Raw genomic sequence first — 26,929 nt, forward strand, 5'->3', positions numbered from 1 at the left:
ATCTCCTCAGGTTGCCTCATGGAAGATGCGCCCCTGACCTGTAGATTGATACAGTATTATTGTTTTATTAAGACTACTTTTATACAAGTGCTTTCTATCTAATTGGTACATTTATGATACACAGGCTGGACATTCTGAGGCTGGACTTGCACATTAGTTGCTGAGTGAATATTTTATTTGCTTTTACAAAGCTATACTTCTGCTATAGTTAGAGAGATGACGTTAGGAGCGTGCTGCTATGGAGCCCAGAAAAAAATACAATTTCTATTGCAATTTTCCAGGCATAGTTATGGAAAGTAAAGATATATTATATTCTTTTCTGTTTTGCTAAATTCATTAAGGAAAAGCTACTTCATGTTTTTTCCAAACTTCTTGCCAAGTCTTTTTCTTTCCTATTGAAAACGTAATTGTTTGAAAAGGAAAAAATGTGCATTTCTAACATAAGCCAATATTGTTTTATTACAATTGACAAACATTGTTGGCTTAGTACGGTGCTTTTGAGATTTTATAATGTTTTGGCTGCCATTATTGCTGTATCATGTATGTGTACTGTGTGGTTAACCCTGAACATCAGGAAAGAAATCACTGGATATACTGTATTATTATTACCAATTTACTATTTAAAGATCCTTCACAAATGATATTTTTCTCAGCAAGTCATCAAATAACATCTTCATATAGTCATTGCTTTATCAAGTCTGTTTTATCATCCCTCCTCTGGATTTCTGGCAATACTGTATTGACTGCATGGATAAGAGCCAAAAGAGGCTGTGATATTATTTTAGACACAGACCAGATTGATTTATCAACAATCCCTGTCTTGCTTTGTCAAGCAATCACATTCTTACATCTCTCACATAATCCTCATTTGATACTGAGGATTTCAGGGCCATTAAGTGATCACTTTCAGAGAGAAACAAGCCAAATGGATGGAGATGCTAGGGAGAGAAGGATCGTTCTGAGACGTGGAACATCGGAAGCAACTAAGAAAGAAACTACTGTAGGTAAGATGATGAATAATGATGACAAATTTACCTATGAACATATTGAAGTTGTATACATGACAAAGATTGATTGTATAGATGACATTTCTGCTAATAACCTTGATAACTATAGATAGATAGATATGAGATACATGGTGCAAATATTATTTATGAGCATTTCATACACTATTGTGTATAATTGCCTTAGTTATATACAATACCCAAAAAACAACATCTAAGTTTTTTAATATAAAATTTTTCATTTTTTGTGGGACTTGGAACTAGTCCAGTGATGCTAGGACAGAGTTATATGTTTCACTTGAGTTATGACACACAACAGATGATATACAGATGATATGTGAAATGTATATATGTACTATATATCTACACACATACACACACAAACATATATACACATATACATACGCAAGATTGGCATCAGCACCAAGCGTACCCAAGCTTACACCATTGCCTGGCCCATAATAATCTGCATAAATATGCTTTAGCATTGTCATGCCAGCAATGTGAGATAGGATAAGCTACTGTTATTATCTGCTATTATGAATTGAATACTTAGTTTATCATACGATATTATATTACTTATATGATTGTATTCTACAATTAAAGATCTTCAAAAAGTCAATAGTTTCAATTATACAATTATTGAAATTTCTTGGGTGTGGAATTCAACCAATGCATTAGACACTTAATACTTTAATCCATATAAGAGCTGCTACTATATGAACGGCTTCTTCTACTGTCTTAGCCTGTGTTAATGTCTATAAATAGCACTTTACAGTATTAACATGTTACAATTAGAAATGGACAAACCTACCAATAATAGTCTAGTTTCTAGTTCGGATGGCTCTGGTGCCTGATTCATTTCAGGTCAAATAAGTTCAGATAGAACCAGAAGTGAAAAATATCTATAAAACATGAACTTGAAAGTAACTTTGTAGATACCTTCATGTAGCAAAATTATGTCCCAATCATTTTGTTGTAGCTCAAACATATACAGTTATAGTAACTAGAGATGGATGAATGGATTTGTTCTGATCCGGGTTTCTATTTAACAAAACCAAACAACTGGCAATTTGTCTCAGATGAGCTAAAATGGCTGCTGCAGTAAGCATTGCAGTGAATTATTATCCTCTGGGCTCTCTTCAGACCCCAGAGTATAATAGGAGGAGGCCCCCCAAAAAAAATAAAAAACATTTATACTTGCCATTCCTCACCACTTTTGGGCCTCCTTGCAGCGTCAGCGCTCTCTTGGTCTCCTCGGGGACGTCATGTGCCCATGGTCACCACTGAGGCCTAATCACAGGCTGAGTATCATGAAGCCATGTTGCTTGATGTGCTCTCCCACAGTAGTCACATGAGCACATGTGACTACTGTGGCCCAATCACAGGCCTCAGCGGTAACCCTGGGTGTATGACTTCACCAGGAGACTGGACACCATGAGGAGTCCCAAAGGGGGTGAGGGAAGGTGAGTATAAATGTTTTTTTATTTTTTTTTTACATCTCCCTTTGACCTCCATGTATTATCCTCTGGGGTCTGAAGAGACTGCAAAGGATAATAATTTATTGAAATTCATGTCACAGTGGCCATTTTAGTTAGTCCGAGACAAGACAATACAAAATGTTTAGCTATAAACTGAACAATTTGGAATATTCGTATCGAACCTGGTTTGGAATACATCAGTTTGCCCATCTCTAGTTACTGTAAATGTATATGTTGAGCTATAGCAGATTGCTAAATAATGATTGGGACATATTTCTGCTACCTTAGGGCATCTACAGAATTAGATTCAAGTTCATGTTTTGCAGATACTTTCATTCAGCTACCATTATAAGTCACACGTATCCCATATACTGATGTCATTGACTAATTCTCTCTATTATATTACAGATAAAGGTCCATTTTCTAACTATTTCTGAAATGCCCTGGTCTAATGTACGAAGTAATGTCTGCAAACATTTTGAATGGTAAGTCATGTCGCACATGTGAACAATCTCGTATCTATCGTCCATATTGTGGCAGGTATCTCTATATCTAAATTTACTACTATAATACTAAAGTAATACAATCACAAAAGTTATGAAACAATGTAACATAGCTTTGGTATTGAGGGCTCTCATTAATTACAAGTTAGGGATAGATTTTTAGAAAAAGATCAATTTATTCGGGTTCCCATATTTGTATTGAAAAGGATACTTTTCTCCTAATATAAGGTAACGTGCCTTCAACTGGATTTATATGGTAGTATTATAGGTTGGACTTAATGGAACTAAATCTTTATTTCCACCATATTAATTATGTATTTATGTACCGTATATACTCGAGTATAAGCCGACCCGAATATAAGCCGACCCCCCTAGTTTTACCACAAAAAACTGGGAAAACTTATTGACTCGAGTATAAGCTTAGGGGGGGAAATGCAGCAGCTACTGGAAAATTTCAAAAATTAAAATGGCCGGAGTTTTTGGGTGCAGTAGTTGCTTGGAAAGGGGAGGGGGTGTTTTGGTTGTCTGTCTGCCCCTTCCCTGAGCTTCAGGACTGGGTTTTTTCTTCCCCCCCACTTGGAATTCAGTCTGGCTGAATATAGGGTATCTGCAGTGCTTCTATAAACCCCTTCCCGATGGAACAGGAGCACTGCAGATCTCCTATATTCAGTAGACCGGGCACTTTCAGACACAGGGATACCTAATGTGTATGTGTTTCACAGTCATTTTCTACTTTTGTATGTATTCTAGGAAAAGGAGTGTTTTAGAACTTTTATGTTTTTAAAATCTTTTTTTTTTTTTTTTGCACTATTTTATGGGAGATTCTATACATTAATGTTGTGGCTGATCATAGACCCTCCCTCCTTTAAAAAAAAAAAAAAAAAAATTTTTTTTTTTTTTTTTGCTGACTCAAGTATAAGCCGAGGGGGGCTTTTTCAGCCCAAAAACTGGGCTGAAAAATTCGGCTTATACTCGAGTATATACGGTAAGTAATATTTTTGATTTTATAGTGGGAGTCAATGATCATATGTAAATGTGTGCCATAATTTATATTTTCAGAGTTTCTTCCAGCTATGGACACTTTAGCAATAATTGTTAATAAAGGAGAAAAACCCACATATTTGTAATATTAGTGTTCCCTTTCATCATCCTTTGAGCCATTGAAATTCATGATTGTCATGGCACACCCTGCCTCTAGAAGACATGGCAAAGACTTAAAGGATGATGTTAAGAAACACTAGACCAGTACTTTAGGATGATAAGAGAGGCTTAGGAAAGAGATGACTTCAAAAAGTCAGGACAGTTTCCTGGCTTGGCAAGCTCCCACATATACCAACTGCGGTTAATTTACATTCGCTGCAAGACAGAAACATAGTTCATTTTGCTCAGCTATGCTACCACTATGACCTGTAACATAGAGGCACGAGATAAACAAAATACACCCTTGTTAAATTCTATGGTTTTACATATCAGGACATGATAAAAAAAATTACCTTGTTCTTAGAAGGTCCTTAAAGTGGTTGTCCGGGCAAAACTGCTATACTTTAAATAGGTCAGTGGAGGTGAAAAAAAATGTAAGAAAATCATACTCACCTTTCCCTGGTGCTCTGGCACCTTGTAGTGTGGTCTGGTTCTGCCAGGAACTCCTGTCTTCTGGCAGGAGTTCCTGCTGCACATGACTGCTGAGGCCAACCAGTGGCTTTAGTGGATGGTATCCGGGACTTCACAGCTGGCGAGGAGTTTCGGAGCAGCAGGTCTGGACTGAACTGGGAAGACACTGGAGCACCAGGGACAGGTGAGTATGATTTTTTTTTTTTTTTTTTCTGTAGATTGTGAGCCCCACATAGAGCTCACAATGTACATTTTTCCCTATCAGTATGTCTTTGGAATATGGGATGGAAATCCATGCAAACACGGGGAGAACATACAAACTCCTTGCAGATGGGTTTATGTCCTTGGCGGGATTTGAACACCAGGACCCAGCGCTGCAAGGCTGCAGTGCTAACCACTGAGCCACCGTGTGGCCCCATGATTTTTTTTTCCACCTTCCTTAACCTATTTTAAAAATAACTTTTTTTGCCCGGACAACATGACAGATTGTACATTGTCATATTTAACTAAACTTGGCCAAATGCAGGCAGTCTGTAAAAAAAATAGAGTAATACGTAAAAGTACTGCTTCCTTAGGAACCAAGAGTAAGTACCGGCCAGGTGCGGCAAAATGAATGCCCTTGATTACTGTATTTTTAAAGTATAAATATAAGACACACCTCAAGTTTAGGCAAATTAAAAAAATGAGTCAAAATACTTTACAATAATTTAACCTTCTTTAGTGGACTAATAGAGTAGAGGAGTCAATGGCCACTAAGTGGCATCCTAGGAAAGATAAAGGGGTTTTTACCTAACAGTCTGCTGCTTACAAGCCGCCCCTGCCTAAAAGGCTCCCTTAGAATAATGTTCTATTGCTGCTCCACACAGTATAACGGAGCATTATGCTGTCTTTAGGGCAATAAGAAACATTATAATTTATGGGGGGGGGGGGCACTAACATAGCATTATGCTATGTGTAGACACTAATTGAGCATCATACTGTGAGGTAATCACTAATAGCTCGTTGTACTGGGGGGTGGGTGATAATGGAGCATTATACTGTGGGGGGGGGGGGCACTAAGTGAATATTAGGGCCCCTTCACACAGTGTAAGCACTCGGCTCATTCCGAGCCGTACACGCGAGCGCTTCTAAACACTTCCCATTCACTTCAATGGGAGCGCTCGTAAAGTCGGCTTTACGCGCGCTTCCATTGAAGTGAATGGGAAGTGTTTAGAAGTGCTCGTGTGTACGGCTTGGAATGATCCGAGCGCTTACGCCGTATGAAGGGGCCCTTATACTTTGTGGCAGGTACTAATGAGGCACTATGCTATGTGGGGGCACTAATAGAGAACTATACTGTATGTCAGTCACTAAGGGGTAATTATACTGTACAGGGATACTAATAGAGCACTTTATTGTTTGGGAGCACTAATGGAGCAATATACTGTATGGGACATAAGTGCCCACCACACAGTGTGATGCTATCTATGCAGCTCAATTCTTCTTTGTGACCCCAGACAGAATTGACAAGTCACTCACCTCGGTGATCGCCACTCTTATAGGATTAATACATCACAATAACTGCAGCAGAGATTGGTAATTATCCCTGCTGCCTACACAGGAGTAGGACTGCATTACTCCTGTGTAGGCAACAGGGACAATTAGTGATCCCTACTGTCACTATTGTAATGGATCAGGGCCAAGTGGACAGCGGTAGGGAGAAGAGTGTTTTTCCCAGTCATTATGTAGGGACAGATGGCAGGGGTCTGGATAGCCAAGGTCTGAATGTGGAGAGGGCAGCTTCCACTCTCCTGAGCTGGTGCAGCCACACTTCTCCCAATCATTATAGAAGTGGTCAGGATGATCAGTCATTGCTGACCCCCTGACATTGCACTATAAGACGCAGAGACTTCACTATGTGTGCCAACCTCTATAAAAGCAGACATTTTGCTAAATTGCTGGTCTAGAGCATTCAGCTGTGTGCTAATGCAATGCCAATGAGGAAAGACATTAGCAATGATCTTAGAGAAGTAATATTTGCTGGAGTCAACATGGGAAGGGTTATAAAACCATTTCCAAACAATTTTAAGGCCATCATTCTACAGCAAAAAAAGATTATTCAAAAGTGGAAAACATTGATGACAGTTTATAATCTTCCCAGGAGTAGATGGACCAGCAAATTCACACCAAGGTGTCAGTTGGACAATCTGAACAAACCACAAGTCTTTTGAAACCCTGTAATTTGGAATGCCGAGACGAAAGAAGAAATATTTGGTTATAATGCACAGCACAGGATCCTCCCACTGCCCAGGAGGACGAGCTGAGTGCAGGAAGGGCATGTTTATTGATGATGCAATAGTGCTCAGTAATAGAAAAAAACTCCCCCTTTGCTCCAAGATCCTCATTTGAGTAAAGAATAAAAGCTCCTTTTTACGCATCCCTGGGGCTCTGAAACATAAGAAAGGTAGAGTTTTTATTCTGTTAACAGCATCTACTGCAGTATGGGAGCAGTTTAAAGTCCCTGGATAGAGTGATAGACTCTCTTTAATGCCTACAAACCTCAATAAACTTTAGGAATGTTGTAAAGAATAGTGGGAAAAAAATTCCTTGCAATGTGAAAGACTGACAAAGTCTTATAGCAAACCATTACCTCAAGTTATTGCTGCTAAACCTAATTCTGCAAACTATTGATTCATGGGGTTTACTTAGCTTTTTAATTTCAGCTTTAGATTATGAAATGGTGGAATCTGTTGTGCGATGTTTTTCATCTGAGTTTGTACCTACTTAAATTAAAAGGGAGTCTATCATTAGAAAAACACCTTTTTAACTAATGGCACATTTGAATAGCCTTTAAAAAGGTTATTCTACTCCTATCTTTGATTCTTTTCTTCTCCTTGCCATTTCTGATAAAATCAATTTCTTCTGTTATGCAAATTACGATCATGGAACACCGGGGCGTTGTGCTCTGAGCACTACCCTGCATCATAACCGTCCACCGCACCTTAAGCTAATTGTGTCCCTCTTCCTATTTTCCGGATCTTCTGCCTTTCACAGGCATCGGACGCAGCACTGTACAGATATCAAATCTCGCACATGCGCAATCAGCCCTGCCATTTCAGTTTCCAAGCTGCCATTTTCTGGTGGTCTGCTACACAAGTGTTCTCTGGAGAACTGAGCATACAGAAGCCTGCGAAAGGGAGAAGATTCGAAGAAGAGGAAGAGGGGAGTGAATATAATTAGCTAAGGAGTGATGGAAGGTTATGAAAAAGGGGTGCTCGGAGCACAGGGGGAACGCTGCCAGTGCTCCTTGATCGTAGTTTGCATAACAGAAGAAACAGATTTTATCAGAAACTGCAGGGAGAAGAAAAAAATGCAAGGTAAGAGCAGAATAACCCTTTTAAAGGCTATTCCAGGTTCCATTATTTAAATAAACGTTTTTCTAATGATAAGGGAGTCTCAGTAATAAATTGGGGCCATGTCTTAGCTTGCCTGGGTTTTGGTCATCGTTCTACATTTCTGTGCAAAGTACTTTCCCCCTCATTTACATGAACAAAATGTCGACCCCTAACCTGAATAACAGACACATATTTGGAAACTGTAGAATCTCCTCTACAATGTACTAGGATTAGATTTAGAACTGATTTACTGCAGACAGACTCCCTTTAAGTTTTGCTATGATGTCCTCTGATTTCTGTTTTCCCCTATATAAATATTTCCCATAATCCATCTAAAGTAAATGACATTCAGTATTTCTTCAGTTGATGAAAGCCTCTTGCTCTTTCCGACTTGCAGTCAGTACAAGAATCATTCTCTTATTGTAGATGCATCATGTAACAGTACAAAACAAAAGATTCTAAATGAGACTTCCCAGCTGTAGAGAATACATAAGAGTCTGACCATGAACCATTTATAAAGCCTCACTCTTGAATTTATCGTGTGCAAGCTTTTAGAAAGGATTTATGACAGTGAAATGAAATATAGACTTTCTATTTTTTCTAATCAGTTTGTTCCCTTTGCATTTCTTCATATGCTTTTGTATTTCAGTACATGCACATTGTAAATGACCCCATTTGCTTCAGCTGTTTCCATGGAAATAATACTTATGGATGGCTCTGTCTTTCATATTAACTTTCATGGATATCAAAGTTTAGAACTTGATACTATTGACTTCACCTAGAGCCATCCACTGAGTTTATGATGGAAATAATACAGTTTTATTGCTGCACAAATAATGTTCTTAGGCTTAGAAACTTAAATTTAACTATAAAAATGTCATTCCCACTAAACAAATATCTTCAGGATACAATAGTCCATACTTCCAATGGTCTTATTTAAGCATAACCATATTTAAAGGGATTCTAGCCTTGGCTATGGTGATTTTTAACTCAATATATATATATATATATATATATATATATATATATATATATATATACTAGCTGGTACCCGCGACTTCGTCTGCGGTGATTGTAGCAGTGGGTATATACAGGCGCGGGTAAGGTTTTCGTACTGTGTATAAGGTATGGGATATAACATGTAACTGTGTATCTTGTTGTTGCTGTAATTCTGAGAGCACATGAGACTTTTGTGTTGAATGTAATTTGTATTTCAGCCGCTATACGGTGTTGGTATAAACTGTACATAGTGACTTTGGGACAGAGGTATTTCAGGTTAATATACTTCGATATATGACATTGTATGATTTGTTATTTTCCGCCAGTACATGTAAGTTTTGGGCACAGGATACTCTTGAGTAAGCAACATAAAGTCTGGCCCTGTGCATGACAGTTTAGTAACTCCATGTGCCTCTTATTAATAGCAATTAACCCCATCATGTCCATCACATTAACCCCAGTGTAAGAGTTACTGATAGAGATGAGCGAGTACTGTCGGGATCAGCCGATCCGAACAGCACGCTCGCATAGAAATGAATGGCTGATCCCAACAGTACTCGCTCATCTCTAGTTACTGATATGTGAGAGACTTGGAGGTAATAATTAAGTATCTTCATTACTGAGGTCTTTTATTAGTACCTCCATATGTCTCACATATTAGTAACCTTTATATGGGGCACACAGGGGTTAATATGAGGGACATGATGGGGTTTATTCCTATTAATGTGAGGTACATGGAGTTACTAACACTAAACTAATAACCCCAAATGCCTGACATTAATGAGAATAGGAAGTAAAGGAAGGGAGCTGTGTGTTTCTTACTTTCAGTTTGCTAGCAGCTTCGGCAGGAGCTATCACTATAGCAGGCAGAGACTTGAGCGATGAAGCTCCACCCCCTGGGTTTCCTGCACCCCTCGCAAAGGGGAGTGTCCTTATGCCTCAGCTGTAGCAGAGACTTTATTTAACTCTTGCAGGTCCTGTGCTGCTGGCATGCCAGTGAAAGAGTGGCAGGAGTGCCACTCTTGGCATGTGTGCCAGGGGTTGCTGACCTCTGCTGTAGGGGGTAATATGAATTTTGTGGCTTGCTATGGTCCAAAGTGTGTGAGATTGCAGAGATAGTGATGTGAGTTTGGGTTTTGTGGGGGTCCTGGGAAAAACGTATGTGCGCTATTGTGACGAAAAGTAGCCTATTGCGCAATCGAGTGTAGGGACTATGTTTGTGGAAAATTTCAGCCAAATCGGTGGAGCGGTTTTTGCGTGATTGACCGCCAAACATCCGAACATCCAAAGGGTCCTGGGAAAAACGTATGTGCGCTATTGTGACGAAAAGTAGCCTATTGCGCAATCGAGTGTAGGGACTATGTTTGTGGAAAATTTCAGCCAAATCGGGGTCCAAAGTGTGTGAGATTGCAGAGATAGTGATGTGAGTTTGGGGTTTGTGGGGGTCCTGGGAAAAACGTATGTGCGCTATTGTGACGAAAAGTAGCCTATTGCGCAATGGGGTGTATTAACTATGTTTGTGGAAAATTTTAGCCAAATCGGTCAAGCGGGTTTTGCGTGATTGACTAACAAACATCCGAACACACAAACCCACAAACATCCAAACTCACAAACTTTCACATTTATAATATTAATAGGATATATATATATATTTATTTATTTTTTTACATAGATTGTGAGCCCCACATAGAGCTCACAATGTACATTTTTCCCTATCAGTATGTCTTTTTGGAATATGGGATGGAAATCCATGCAAACACGGGGAGAACATACAAACTCCTTTCAAATGGTTTTTTGCCCTTGGCGGGATTGAACACCAGGACCCAGCGCTGCAAGATTGCAGTGCTAACCACTGAGCCACCATGTGAATTAGCCTGCTTTTATTGATATGCTAATTAGCCAGTACGGATCACCAGAAGTTCACTGAGCACTGTGTGATATGTGTATACGGGGGGGGGGGGGGGGGGGTGATAGCAGGGAAGGCTGCTGCCGCTCACTCATCAGCCTCCCTGCTCTCACCCTCCCCCTGTTTATGCACAGAACAACATTTTCAAGTTTCAGTGTCACCCAAAAATAAGTTAACATTGTTACTTGTGGGATGCTGTTTTAAGAGCAGAGTCTATGAAAACAGTCTCTGTGATGGTATATTCACATCATTTATAATACGTCTTCTGTATAGCAGCGCGCTCCAAGTGCTTCTGTACAGGCTGTACCGGTTGCCATATGTATGGTGTTATTCTATCTCTGTAATATTCATCCAGGGTCTGACAGAGGTACATTTGGATGGGATCAGTATTACAACTCTGTACAAATCTACTAAGTATATGATTACTATTATTGCCTATTTTTCTATAGGGACCATTATCTAATACCTGCCACCTATTAGGTTTCCTGAAGAATTAGTAACAATCTGCTCACAATTTTTCATCAAATTCTGTAGTTGCCATTGCCACAAGACATGAGTCTTCAGAGGGTGATAATATCAACCTGTAACCTTAAAAGCTTAAGTGCCCTTAGTTCATTGAAATACTGCTCATTTGCTGATATGAGATTCGTTTTTGAGTCTATTCAATTTTCTTACTGTTTTACTTAGGTTGCCTTGGAATAGTTAAAGCTTGTCTGTAGATATGCCATAGAATATACAGCATATTACCATTGGTTTTGTGGCACATTATATGCTTAGTGAAGGCTTCGAGTCTACATTCATATTCTTCAGTAATCATCATTATTAAACTTACATGATAATTTAGGAGTATTCATAATGCGTCATATACTGATGTATAGTATGTATGTGTGGAAGAGAACAGCTGCTGCACTGTGAAATGTATCATAAATCTTCTCTCAGGGATTTGCTTGTACTCATAAAGCCCTGTTAAATTATAATCCTCCTCACCATATATTAACACAGCCAGACCATTTAATTCAGTAAATACTAGGCATAATGTAATGAAACAGCACATACAATATATTACATTCTCAATATCAATTAATCAATGAAGAAAAAACTGGTTGAAAACCGCCGGCGAACACGCAGCAATAGTTGACATGCTGAGTGTTCAGAACCTACAGTGGAAGTCACTTTGTGCTACAAGTTCTAACCCCCCATCCCCCACACACACATGGCATAGTGTCCCTTTTTCTGGCCCCCACACAGTATTTACACACTAGAATTTCTCGAAGTGGCCTCCAGATAGTATAACATCCCGCAGCGGTCCCTCCACGCAGTATAATGTCCCATAGCGGCCCCTGTACACAGTATAATGTATGTAGTGGCTCCTTCACACAGTAATATGTCCATTGCGGCCCATGTACACAGTATAATGTCCCTTAATGGCCTCTGCACACAGTATACACTCACCGGACACTTTATTAGGTACACCATGCTAGTAACGGGTTGGACCCCCTTTTGCCTTCAGAACTGCCTCAATTCTTCGTGGCATAGATTCAACAAGGTGCTGGAAGCATTCCTCAGAGATTTTGGTCCATATTGACATGATGGCATCACACAGTTGCCGCAGATTTGTCGGCTGCACATCCATGATGCGAATCTCCCGTTCCACCACATCCCAAAGATGCTCTATTGGATTGAGATCTGGTGACTGTGGAGGCCAATGGAGTACAGTGAACTCATTGTCATGTTCAAGAAACCATTCTGAGATGATTCCAGCTTTATGACATGGCGCATTATCCTGCTGAAAGTAGCCATCAGATGTTGGGTACATTGTGGTCATAAAGGGATGGACATGGTCAGCAACAATACTCAGGTAGGCTTTGGCGTTGCAACGATGCTCAATTGGTACCAAGGGGCCCAAAGAGTGCCAAGAAAATATTCCCCACACCATGACACCACCACCAGCAGCCTGAACCGTTGATACAAGGCAGGATGGATCCATGCTTTCATGTTGTTGACGCCAAATTCTGACCCTACCATCCGAATGTCGCAGCAGAAATCGAGACTCATCAGACCAGCCAACGTTTTTCCAATCTTCAATTGTCCAATTTCGATGAGCTTGTGCAAATTGTAGCCTCAGTTTCCTGTTCTTAGCTGAAAGGAGTGGCACCCAGTGTGGTCTTCTGCTGCTGTAGCCCATCTGCCTCAAAGTTCGACATACTGTGCGTTCAGAGATGCTCTTCTGGCTACCTTGGTTGTAACGGGTGGCTATTTGAGTCACTGTTGCCTTTCTATCAGCTTGAACCAGTCTGGCCATTCTCCTCTGACCTCTGGCATCAACAACACATTTCCGCCCACAGAACTGCCGCTCACTGGATGTTTTTTCTTTTTCGGACCATTCTCTGTAAACCCTAGAGATGGTTGTGCGTGAAAATCCCAGTAGATCAGCAGTTTCTGAAATACTCAGACCAGCCCTTCTGGCACCAACAACCATGCCACGTTCAAAGGCACTCAAATCACCTTTCTTCCCCATACTGATGCTCGGTTTGAACTGCAGGAGATTGTCTTGACCATGTCTACATGCCTAAATGCACTGAGTTGCCGCCATGTGATTGGCTGATTAGAAATTAAGTGTTAACGAGCAGTTGGACAGGTGTACCTAATAAAGTGGCCGGTGAGTGTAATATCCTATAGCGGCCTCTCCACAAAGTATAATATCCCATAGGGGCCTCTCCACCACATTAGAATGTCCCATAGTGGCAGCTCTAAACAGTATAATGTCCCATAGCTTCCCCTCCACACAGTATAAAGTCCCATAGTAGTCCCTAGACACAGTATTATGTTCCATAGTAGCCTATACGGTGTTCGTTGCAAATATTGCAAAAATTTTGAGTTCAGCAGAATTTTTGAGATACACCACCCATAAGCTATTATTATACTCTGCGGTCTTTTCAGATCCCGTAGTATAGTGATTGGGAGAGGTGAGCAAGCATAAAAACCAGTGTTCTTCACCTCTGCTGCACTCCAGCTCCTGCTGTTTTCGGCCCTCTTCATTACAGATGTGGGTTATATTGGCGTCATTAGGCATCGTGATGCCAGCTGACCCACGAGATGTCTGTGACAACTCTAAAGAGGTCCAAAGATGACAGGGAGTTGCACTGGAGCCCAGGAGAGGTAAGTAACAGTGTTTCCTATGTTTGCTCACCTTCCCTGAGCCCTTGATCATTTTATCAGGGATTGATACGTGAACAGGGCCGTTACCTGGGGTAACGGCCGTATTTACTAAAAAAAAAGACGCAGCAGGGGCCCAACAGAGGTAGCTACGCCAATAGATATGCCAATGAATCTGGGGAAAGGAGGAATTTAAACATCTATCTTTTTTATACTTTTTAAAGTGTTTATTTTTTTAATATTTTATTTTAGATCCCTTAGGATTATTGAACCCTACCCTAGGGGTCTGATCGTACATACAATATTCCACAATACAACGCTATCGTAGTATATTGTGAAATTCATTCATTTCTCTTACAGATTCTTAGCAATGCCAAGCCCAGGAGCCTTCACCATTACAACTCGTACCCACCGGGTATAGAGAAGGCTTTCTCCATAATTCCTTAGTGACACCATGACAAACAGATATATCATTGTGTTGCTAAGGTGTTAATTGACAGCTAAACTGTAATACAACGTAGTATGATTCATTCATTATACAATTTATGTATTTATTTACATACATACATTTGGAGTGTGGGATACAAATTCCATGTAGATGTTATTCATGGCTGGACTCAAATTGACTCCAGCACTACAATGCAACAGTGTGCCATTGTGCTGCCCCATGTACAGAGCCATCTGTTACACTGTATAGCACTAGACCTGGCAGGATTCCTGATCAGTGCAGGGTTTGGGCATCAGCTACAGATAATCCCAGGGCTCAGAGGTGACTTCTGTGGAAACAGCACGTCACTGCTGAGGCCAGTCACATTATGGAATATCCTGGCCATTGACATGAATTAGGTCTTATTCAAATTACTGTGTTCGATCTGGGAAACGCAGTCTGGTGTGGGTCGTATTTTCCAGACTGAATGAAATTCAGTGCATCTAAGTGAGCCATGATGTAGTCAGTTCCCAAATATTTGGATTATTAAAGAGCTGATCTGACAGCTTTATGCTGTATGATTTAACCATTCAGAAGTTCACTGCATCGTAATTCATTATGATGTACATGAGTTCTATTCACATGTCCATGATCAGTATAGGAAATACAGCCCGCACCCAGACTTAACATGGTTCTACAAATAAGACCTCATATCTTATTTGGGAACTATGTTAATATAGATTCAAAATTCAGTCTTAAGGCCCATAATCTTAGCATAGTAGGCAGAAATTCTACCCATGTAGAATTCTATATATTTCAATATGGCCAGTGATAACTGTATGTGTGTTTTGTGATTAGATTTACTTGAAATTTTTATAAAAGAACAATACAATATAAAACAGGCGTGTGTCAGCCGGACTTGTTTGGCAGTCAAACAAAACAATGGTCCCAGACCCAGCAAAGGCCAGTTAGTCTTCTATAAATGAAGTTGCTCTGGGTAACTTACAATGAACAACCATAGATGACTCGAAGAAAAAAGGGAGAGGGAGAGGGATGGGAGGGTGTGAATGTGGACAGGTGTAGGGAGTGTCGATGGGAGGGGAGGCTTCTTAAAAATCTCAATATCACAGCTCCATCATCCTGGGGACGCACATTTAACTCAGGGGCCCATCACTTCTAACCAAAAAGTATCCCAGGGACACCAAGTGGTGAGGAAAGTGTCTATGAAGACCTTGTTCCAGGTCCTCATCATTGGGTCTTGGCAGAAGGAGCTGAGTTGCTTCTTTTCGTCTGAGCAGTGGCTGAAGTTCTTTACCATGACCCATAAGATTTATTTCGCTTGCCCAGAAGCAGATTGTATAACAAGGATATAGTGTTGGTTGAGATGACTGGATGACGCACAATTCCTTGAAAGGAGTGAGGCCGAGAGATTTTAGCTGGGAGTTAGAGACTGTAAATAATTGCATAATTGGACATAGGTGAGCCACCTACAAGGAGAATTTCCCAGTAGGCCTGCTATGTCAGTAAGTGAGTGTAACTCAGTGTTCTCAACAACATTTCTAATTCTAGGCTACAATGAGAGAAATGTGGACACCTACCAGTGGAGTCAAGGGACCTGGTGTGGTAACCAACCCCAAAATCCATGCAAAGTCTGCACCAAACAAAACAAATAGTGTGAAGAAGAAGGGAAAGAGACATCAGTAGTGTGGGTAGCCAGAGATACTACAAAAACTGAGCCTGGTCATGGTCAAGCTCCAGCCACATCTTAGAGTTTGGTAATGAAAGAAGTCCAGGACACAAGTACACAAGGTCACCCTATGCAAAACTTAAAGTCCAGGAGCGCTGCCTCAACTAGGGGTTTGGGTCGAGTAAGAAAATGTTGTTTAAGGTGGGATCAGGAGTTATTCCATACAAAGGCACACACCAATCTCTGGAGCTTCAAGAGATAGGAGTGGGACAGATCATGTGGGAGTGTTTGAAAAACATACAGAAAGCGTGGCAAGATGTCCATCTCAAGGGCATTATTCCTTCTGAACTAAGAATATGCCAACTCAGACCACCTGTGGAGGTCGTCTGAAATAGTGCGAAGCAGTGGAGCCTAGTTAATCCTGAAGACCTGTCCCAAATAAGAAGGGATGTGAACCCCCATACTTTACAGAGACCTTGTAACATCTTTGTCCGTCCGGGCTTTGACGTCATTATCTGGCCGCATGCTGCGGCACAGGAAGCATGTTCGGCTGTGATTTCTTCTTTTGGGCTCTTCTCGCATTGTCTAAACACTGTCCTATTCTTTCACCTTGATAATTGATTTCACACCACACCCATCTCCTTCATCTTCATTTCCCTCTGCTCCTCTAATAGTTAATTTTGGCCTTGCCCTGTGATTGACAGCCTGCCTTCCTGTCAATTCCAGGGCGGGTTCTTCCTCCCTATTTATTCTTGGCTCACATTCACATTGGTGCTTGCTATTGCTTTGTGCGTGCTGGCTTTTCTCTCACTGTTTATTCTTGTATTCTGATTCTTGACCTCTGGCTTTCCCTATTGACTACTCTTTTGGATATCGATTTTGACACTGCATTGCTCGACTGTTACTGTCCCCTGGCTAGCTGACCTCCCTTGTTGTTTGTCTTGTCCGCATTTTGTGTGTCACGTATTCAAGTTGTTGCCTATTACCTAGGATATGACCGGCAAGCAGGAAGGGACAGTGTGTGTGTGTGTGTGTGTGTGTGGGGGGGGGGTTAGACCAGGGATCACTGTCTCTTGTGCCCCTTCCTCCAGGGTTCATCTACAGCACTGGGGAACTGCTGTCAGGCACTTCCCTAACAGACCTTCTGCCACCTAAATGGGATGTTCGACTGTAAACAAGCCATGTATTCGTGATGTTGATAATTAGCATTTCTGACTTATGGGTGTTGACCTTAAAAGGCTACCATAGCACTGAATGACCTCTAGAATAGACGGGAGTCAGATATGTTGAGATGTTACCTAAAGCAGGAGGTTGTTCGCAAAAAGGTTCAGGTCGTGGATCGAGAGGTTTGAAAAAAGGACATTAGCTAATGGTTCAGCCACTGATCTGTACTTTTGTCATTGGGCCATTATATAGCATCATGATGTGTGGCATCATGTGAGGTCCAATACTTATCTCCTGAAGGGAGATTAGGTTCCTTCAGGAACCCTAACCCACTCAGTTAAATATATTTTCTGTGTCAATGGAAAGTAATCTAATTTGGGTCCCTGATGACTAGGTCAAGGTAATCAGCGATAGGATCATGATGGTATTGTCCCTGGCCTCTTGGCCTGGAACAAACCCAACTTGTTCTCTGTGAATAAAAGATGGGATCATCCGCTATAAATGTAGGACTATCAGTGGTAAGAAATGTATCTCCTTCTGAGCACCAATAATACCAGCTTAAGAGATTTACGTAACTCCAAGGTGCGACGCGCCAAGTCTGGCAAAATAGTAATGGGGGAATTCTGAAAGAGGAGAGGTTCTGCTTCTCTGGAATTTCTCAGAATCACTTTTGTCTTTGTAAAAGTGAATCCTACAGATAACATTCCAAGGGTGTGAGGGATCAGTAGGGCAGCAGGAAGCACGTGTCGGGGCTCTGGGTGGAGGTCGCAGTGGTAAGCATACTCCACAAGGAGTCAATTTACATTTTGGTTATGCTATGTAGTCAGGCTTTGATGTGTTTTACCTGTATAAGGCGCTCTTTGTATAACAGTTATATGTACTCCTTCTCCCATATGATATCATCTATATGTGATTGATACTTACTAGAGATGAGCGAACAGTGTTCTATCGAACACATGTTCGATCGGATATCAGGGTGTTCGCCATGTTCGAATCGAATCGAACACCGCGTGGTAAAGTGCGCCAAAATTCGATTCCCCTCCCACCTTCCCTGGCGCCTTTTTTGCACCAATAACAGCGCAGGGGAGGTGGGACAGGAACTACGACACCGGGGGCATTGAAAAAAATTGGAAAAAGTCATTGGCTGCCGAAATCAGGTGACCTCCATTTTAGACGAATAGTGGATTTCAAATCCGGGTCATATGAGAATGTGAACTTTGTGACTATGAGACAGGGATAGCTGTACAGGCAGGGATAGCTAGGGATAACCTTTATTTAGGGGGGAATGTTATTAAAAATAACTTTTTGGGGCTCTATCGGGTGTAATTGTGATTTTTGTGAGATAAACTTTTTCCCATAGGGATGCATTGGCCAGCGCTGATTGGCCGAATTCCGTACTCTGGCCAATCAGTGCTGGCCAATGCATTCTATTAGCTTGATGAAGCAGAGTGTGCACAAGGGTTCAAGCGCACCCTCGGCTCTGATGTAGGAGAGCCGAGGGTGCACTTGAACCCTTGTGCACCCTCGGCTCTGCTACATCAGAGCCGAGGGTGCGCTTGAACCCTTGTGCACACTCTGCTTCATCAAGCTAATAGAATGCATTGGCCAGCGCTGATTGGCCAATGCATTCTATTAGCCCGATGAAGTAGAGCTGAATGTGTGTGCTAAGCACACACATTCAGCTCTACTTCATCGGGCTAATAGAATGCATTGGCCAGCGCTGATTGGCCAGAGTACGGAATTCGGCCAATCAGCGCTGGCTCTGCTGGAGGAGGCGGAGTCTAAGATCGCTCCACACCAGTCTCCATTCAGGTCCGACCTTAGACTCCGCCTCCTCCAGCAGAGCCAGCGCTGATTGGCCGAATTCCGTACTCTGGCCAATCAGCACTGGCTAATGCATTGTATTGGCGTGATGAAGCAGTGCTGAATGTGTGTGCTTAGCACACACATTCAGCTCTACTTCATCGGGCTAATAGAATGCATTGGCCAATCAGCGCTGGCCTATGCATTCTATTAGCGTGAACTGAGTTTGCACAGGGGTTCTAGTGCACCCTCGGCTCTGCTACATCAGATTGCTACATCTGATGTAGCAGTGCCGAGTGTGCATCAGATGTGTAGTTGAGCAAAACTGACTCAGCACTGCTAAGTCTCTGCATTCGCATAGGAATGCATTGGCCAGCCTTCGGCCAATCAGCGCTGGCTCTGCCGGAGAAGGCGGAGTCTAAGGTCGGACCTGAATGGAGACTGGTGTGGAGCGATCTTAGACTCCGCCTCCTCCAGCAGAGCCAGCGCTGATTGGTCGAGTTCCGTACTCTGGCCAATCAGCACTGGCCAATGCATTTCTATGGGGAAAAGTTAGCTTGCGAAAATCGCAAACTGACAGGGATTTCCATGAAATAAAGTGACTTTTATGCCCCCAGACATGCTTCCCCTGCTGTCCCAGTGTCATTCCAGAGGTGTTGGTATCATTTCCTGGGGTGTCATAGTGGACTTGGTGACCCTCCAGACACGAATTTGCGTTTCCCCCTTAACGAGTTTATGTTCCCCATAGACTATAATGGGGTTCGAAACCCATTCGAACACTCGAACAGTGAGCGGCTGTTCGAATCGAATTTCGAACCTCGAACATTTTAGTGTTCGCTCATCTCTAATACTTACCTTTCATTATACTTCATTATATTTGATTTTGCCTTAGCTAGGTGACTCCATATATTTATATGATTGTTTTCATCACCCACACCATATGGGCTTACAATGGATGTACATCTAATTAATTAATGGGCATGATACAGCAACAGTACTGACTCATATACTGTATATTATCTATTGTGATTTACATGTGACACTGCGACCTCCACTCACATTTTTGATGCGATTCTTTTTTAATTGTTTTTAACTATTTTGTCTTTTCTTTTTTTCTTGATGTGTAACATTAATAAAATTATTTTTGTATTAAGAACTAGTTTTTTCTTATTTATGTTGTTATTTCTATACAGATACCATATAGGTTTATATGCGTGAGGGATCAGTAGACCTCAGGCCCAGGGCTCTATGAATTCTGTCTATTTCCAGTGTTGGCTCCGTTTCCTGCTCCATATCGCTCTTGTGAGAGGACTCTAATTTCTGTAAGAGTGTCTCAATATCCACCCTGGTGGTGATAGCTCTAATGTGGGCCTTCCAATTACAATCATCTGCTGGGGCTGTGCACTACGTTCATGGCTCAGGAAGAGGCCTAGGAGGAGGTGGAGGCCATGGAAGAGTCACACCTTGGTGAGACAGCAAATGTGTCTGAAAGGCCAGGGTCATGGGGAGGAGAGTCCTGAGTGAGGTGTGAAGGCGGGATGTGTGTCCTCGATGCTGCATTTTTGTGCCTATATGTCATTGCAGGTGCCAGGGGATGTTGTCGCCTCTCAGACGGATAGTTGGATGGATGCGTCAGAGAGTGGATGAGGATGGGGCACAGGATAGTTTGGGGAGTGGGTGGGTATGAAGGGCTTACTGCCTAAGGTTCCTTGTGCTGTACAAGGTCCATGCTCTGCAGTAAAGGATCAGTGAAGAGACCTGTGGCAGTAATGAAGAAGCGGGAGCTGCCATCTTGGCCGACAATGTGGGGGCCACTGGTCTAGCAGATCCCAGGTCCAGAAGAGTGTTGGGGGTTCCCCCTTCCTTCTTCTCTCTGGGTCATAGCCAGAGTTTGACAGTGGTGAGGAGTCTGTGCCATGGTTGGTTTTGCGGTTAAGGTCTGGGAGCTTATGTTCACATATCTATACCAGGAACCCCTGATTGTCTTGCAAAGGTACTCAATTTTTATTGATGTCTTCTTTATATATATATTTTAACTAATATATTATTAATAATAAGGCAAATGGCATCTAACATTAAGTAATCTTTACATGTCTTTAGTAACACAAATCCTGTAGACAGAACATAAAACACATTCTTGTATAGTGTAGATGACACATTGTAGGAAAAAGATATGGTGTTTCCAAGTACACCTAAGAAAATTGATAAATAATTTCTTAGTTTCTGTAAATCAATAAGAACACTTTAAGGAAACATGAGTGGCTCTAGTCTGTTAGTCATTGCCTAAGAGGAAACGGCTCCTCCCCCAAATTTGAGATTAGAAAGCACAGGGGTAGGATGTATGTTTGACTAAGTGCTGCCTCCTGCAGTCAGGGAAAGAGTATATTCACACAACCAGCTTCTTCGGGCATGTACTATCTGTGATCCATGATGAAAACAAAGTGTGCTCTCTTTCTTTTATGAATTGGACTATTGGGACAGTTTTCACAGAAATGATTCATACATTGATGTTAATGGGTCCGTGAGAAATAGGATCCTGAACAGATCCGTTAGGTAAGGTCAGATGTGAACTTAGCCACTCTGGTGCCTGAAGTGACGGACATGTACCGAAAAAAAAAAAAAGAAAACCGCAACCTAGCAATTTCTGGTTTTGTGATGGGACCCCCTAATTAAAATTATATGTCAAGCCCCAACAAATCACCTTATTTGGCTCACACACAATAAAATGCACCCATTGCTTATACCCACCCTTTATAGTGCCCCCTTTATTGGCTGCCACATGGTATACAGTGCCTTTTTTTAGGCCCTCGCGAAGTATACTACCCCTGTAAATGGCTACCACACAGTGAACAGGCAGCAGCCATTGTTTTACTCACTAATCCTCACCCCTGTCACATCTGGCCTTCACCTCTACCTCGGATGCTGACGAACTGTGGCACTCTCTGGAAGAAGAATTGGAGGCCGGATGGAATAGGAGTTGGGATTAGAGATGAGCGAGTAGTATTCTATCGAGAAGGTATTCGATCAAATACTACGGTATTCGAAATATTCGTACTCGATCGAATACTACTTGCTATTCGCAGTAAATATTCGATTAAGAGCCAGCGTTGATTGGCCGAATACTATACAGTGTACAGCATTTGGTAAATCAACGCTGGTTCTGCAGCAGGCTCGTCCTTGCTAGTCAGCAGAGCTGGCATCTTGCTGTTACAAGGCAGCTGACTTTTGCTCATAGGAATGAATTAACCAGCGTTGATTGGCCAGTGTACAGCATTCGGCCAATCAATGCTGGTTCTGCCAGAGGCTCGTCTGTGAGGAGGCAGAGTCTAAGATCGGACCACAGCAGACTCCATTGTGGTCTGATTTTAGACTCCGCCTCCCCACAGACGAGCCTCCGGCAGAACCAGTGTTGATTAGCCGAATGCTGGCCAATCAACGCTGGTCAATTCATTGCTGTGAGAAACAGTAAGCTCCCTCGTAACAGCAAGCTGCCAGCTCTCCTGACTAGCAAGGATGAGCCTGCGGCAAATCAACGCTGGTTCTGCAGCAGGCTCGTCCTTGCTAGTCAGGAGAGCTGGCAGCTTGCTGTTACGAGGGAGCTGACTTTTTATCAGTGCAACTGCAAGAGCTGTGCAGTTAAAGTGTACAGACCCCATAGACTATAATGGGGTCCGTGCGCTTTAACTGCACTTTGCTCCTCCTAAACACTCTCCTCTTGCTATTCATGGACTTGGTGACTCTCCTTTAGTCGAATAGTGATTTCTCCTGAAATGAGCATTTTTTCCCATAGACTATATTGGGATTTGATATTCGATTGAGTAGTCGAATATTGAGGCTCTACTCAAAACAAATATCGAATCTTGAATATTTCACTGTTCGCTCATCTCTAGTCGGGATCAGTGAGTAAAATATCATCTGCTACCTGTTGGAATAAACCAATAGGTAGTGGTTGTTTAAAAAAATGCTGCCCCTCAGATTGTGCCAGGTCGGTTCATGGCAGTTTTGGCCCTGTGTAAGGTTCTATGTCATGTCACTAGCAGTATATTAAACTTCAATGCTTTCATACATTATGGTTTATTTTATAATATAGAAAGACGTTAGATAGGTAATTATATGTACAGCTCAGAATATGCAAAATGTTATGGATTTTGTGAAGAAAATAAAATGCAATAAATGTCAGTCAGCTGCTGGTGCTGTAGGTCTGAACATCGCTCTAAGCTTGTGCTCCATGACCTATCCTAGTGTTTAAATCTAAATGTACATCATACATTAGACATTGAGAGGAACCTCGTCACCTCTGCATCACCAAGAAATTGAGAAATTGATAATATCTTACTAGGTCACCAAAGGCTAAACACACTCCTGTAGGCCTCATGCTCATGGGTTTGCTACAAATAAGATTTTATACAGAGAGATACAGTGTATTTGCTGTTGAATTTATATGGAATCTGACATGTTGCATCGGATGCTGTATTACAGATATAAACTCCTCTAGTGGTGCTGTTACTAGGAAAAATTACTGCATAATACAGTGTCATATGGAGATGCCATAGCTCAGGACTTAGTGGGACACATTTGCTAATACTGCCTGATAGTTAGACACTGTAAACTTAAACCATGTTGAAAGATGCACCAAATATTTCAGTACTGTCAGCAGGAGTAGAGCAGGGCTAATCACATGACTCAGTGTACTGGAAGCAGGAGTAGAACAGGGCTAATCACATGACTAAGTGTACTGTCAGCAGGCGTAGAGCAGGGCTAATCACATGACTAAGTGTACTGTCAGCAGGCGTAGAGCAGGGCTAGTCACATGACCCAGTGTACTGGCAGCAGGAGTAGAGCAGGGCTAGTCACATGACTCAGTGTACTGGAAGCAGGAGTAGAGCAGGGTTAGTCACATGACCTAGGGTCAGCACATCAGAGGAGGCAAAAAACAAGATTCAAGCTCCCCACAGTGCTATGAAATTCTAAGAAAAGGTGCAATAGAAGAATGTGATATATTACTAAATGTATTTATATGGGGCAGTGAATACAATGCAGAAAGAATTTATTCCTCACAAAACCCCTTTAAGCCTAGCATCCTCCTTGCTACACCCATTTTCTGCTACGTTATGCATCTTAGGCTCGGTTCACATCTGCGTTCTGGCCATTCCGTTCCCCTCTCTGCGTGTAAAATGCAGAGAGAAAAGTCCTGCAAGCAGCACTTTTCTCTCTGCATTTTTCATAGCTTAGGTTTCCATTAGGGGGTCACCAAGCGGACTCCCTGAACAGAAAACCATGCGCAGATATGAAACAGGCTTTACACAAGCAATGCTCAAAAAGTGTCTAAAACATTTTCATAAATATAGTGCAGAACTTCTATGACATGGATTTTTGTCACAAATTGCACCAGAATTAAATCTCCCCCCGTGTACATTCAGCTCTTGTACATGAGCCCGTACAAAGCATTATAGAGCCTGAGGCAATGACGCCTACCACTGGAGCACTTTGAGATGGACTTTTTTTTGGGAATGAAAACACAAATTTCATAAAATTTAGATATGACTTTTTAATCTTTGGGATTTCTGCCAAAATCAGGCAAGTGAGTAGTAAAACTGAGCCTCTGTATTGTTATTGGTATACCAGGTGAGTCTTCCATTTGTTTAAGATGGTCAGATAGATAAATGGTGGTTAACCATATAAAGGTCACTGTTGATAGAGGTGACCTTAGTTATCGGATTATACAGGTTTCATCTTACATTCTTATGGACATTGTGATTTATAATGTCACATGAAATATGTTTAACCATTTGTTCAGGGACACGCACAATATATTTGCGAATATTTCACAAGTGAATGGACTGTAATGAATTTTTTTTTCTACATTTTCATTTCTTACAAAGATTCATTTCTTTCTTCCAGTTGTTCTTTTCATCCAGCCACTTTATGCCATGTGGGCCTGTTTCCGCTCCTGTCCATCAAGCTGTGTTTGTACTCAGGAACGAAACTGCTCTGTTCTATGTGATCGAATAGGACTCCCGGAGATCCCTAATGAATTTCCATGTGAAGCTTCCTTTATTAACCTAGATAAAAACAATATCAGATTTCTCTCAGAACGCGCTTTCGGGACTTTGCCTTCGTTAAAATCTCTCTCACTGAGTCACAACAACATATCCTTTATTACTCCTGGGGCTTTCAAAGGGTTGCCCAACCTGATGGAGCTCAAAATGGCCCATAATGAGTACTTTCGATATCTGCACACTCGAACATTTACCGCCATAAAGAAACTAACAAAATTGGATTTAGCAGACTGCAATTTGTTCAACATTCCTGACAGGCTATTTGTTGATCTCCCATTACTACGGGAACTTGTTTTTTTTCAGAACAATTTTCGGAGGATTCCAGGAGCTCTTCGAGGAATGCAGAGCTTGACTCATGTTTATCTGGAAAGTAACAGGATTGAAGCTGTGGCTTATAATTCCCTACAAGATATACCGAATCTAACCTATCTGAATCTCCAAGACAATAAAATTAATGTGATCCATGACAAGTCATTCCAAGATTGTCAGAAAATGGAGTACCTTTTTCTTAATGACAACTTGCTGTATGAGCTACCAGAAAACTCCTTCAAAGGCCTGAGGAAACTAAAGATGTTAAACTTGGGTGGGAACTATATTCGAAATGTTTCCCGTGTTTGGTTTCAAGATTTAGTTGAGCTGGAAGTACTTTATCTAGACCGAAATAAGATAGGTTACATTGAAGAAGAAGCTTTTGAAAACCTCACCAGCTTAGTATCTCTCCATCTAAATAGCAACAACCTGACCACATTGCCCTTTGAGGTCTTTAGACCAGTGTATTTCATAGGAAGGCTATATCTTTTTAAGAATCCCTGGGAGTGTGACTGTAGGATTGAATGGCTAAGGGAGTGGATGGAGAACTACAAGCTTGTTCGCGATATACCATGCTCAGCACCATCATCACTGGCAGGTATTGACCTCAGCAGCGTCTTATTTCAAAAGTCCTCCGAAGGAGTCTGTCTGGACCCAACAGAGCAAAATTTTACCTACTATATTCCCCTTCCCACTGAACGGCTCCAATCTACCATGGAATCAAAGCTAAGCAACCTGATCTCCAAATTACTTCTGCCTAGAGGAAATTATGAAGACGTTGGAAATGTGACCGAGAGCTTTGATAACAGCACATACAGCAAAGCTAGCAAAGCTCCTAGAGCTCCGTCAGCACACAATGTAATTCCCATGCTCTTACTTGTGTGTTTGACAATGATTATATCTTAGGCTGTTGATAAGTCTATCGTGAAGGGTATTGCAAAAATCTTGAGCTTCAGACCTTACAAATATTTATAAAAGAACAGCTTAATCTTATTTTTTTAGCTCTAGCTTTTAGGATTAACTTTTTACCTTACTAAAAAGACTATTCACAAACTACAAAAACATCTCTTGTGTGAAAATGTATTCTAAACTGTTACGCAACTAATTAAAAAAAAAATAAATAAAATATATATATATATATATATATATATATATATATATATATATATATGGGAAATGCAGCAGCTACTGGAAAATGTCAAAAATTAAAATGGTCTGAGTTCTTGGGTGCAGTAGTTGCTGGTTGCTGGGAAAGGGGAGGGGGTGTTTTGGTTGTCTGTCTGCCCCTTCCCTGAGCTTGAGGACTGAGTTTTTTTCCCTCCACTTGGAATTCAGCCTAGCTGACTATAGAGTATCTGCAGTGCTCCTATTAACCCCTTTGCGGCAGAAGAGGAGCAGTGCAGATACCCTATATTCAATAGACAGGGCACATTCAGACACAGGGAT

The 26,929-nt window shown here is 41.5% G+C and overlaps 1 protein-coding gene across 1 annotated transcript; it reads left to right on the plus strand.

Moving 5' to 3' along the window:
• Positions 1-831: 831 nt before the first annotated feature.
• On the plus strand, positions 832-26,389 carry NYX (nyctalopin). Its single transcript, XM_075262662.1, has 3 exons — positions 832-1,004; positions 2,894-2,970; positions 25,017-26,389. The coding sequence occupies exons 2-3, from the start codon at positions 2,937-2,939 to the stop codon at positions 26,387-26,389; spliced, it is 1,407 nt and encodes a 468-aa protein (XP_075118763.1). The 5' UTR covers positions 832-1,004; positions 2,894-2,936.
• The last annotated feature ends 540 nt before the right edge of the window (positions 26,390-26,929 follow it).

Source organism: Leptodactylus fuscus, chromosome 2, assembly GCF_031893055.1.
Source record: "Leptodactylus fuscus isolate aLepFus1 chromosome 2, aLepFus1.hap2, whole genome shotgun sequence".
Classification (NCBI taxonomy): domain Eukaryota; kingdom Metazoa; phylum Chordata; class Amphibia; order Anura; family Leptodactylidae; genus Leptodactylus; species Leptodactylus fuscus.

Coding starts and splice junctions, on each gene's coding strand:
- NYX (XM_075262662.1), top strand. CDS start 2,937: ATGTACGAAGTAATGTCTGCAAACATTTTGAATG. Junction 2,971..25,016: donor GTCTGCAAACATTTTGAATG/GTAAGTCATGTC, acceptor TCTTTCTTCCAG/TTGTTCTTTTCATCCAGCCA.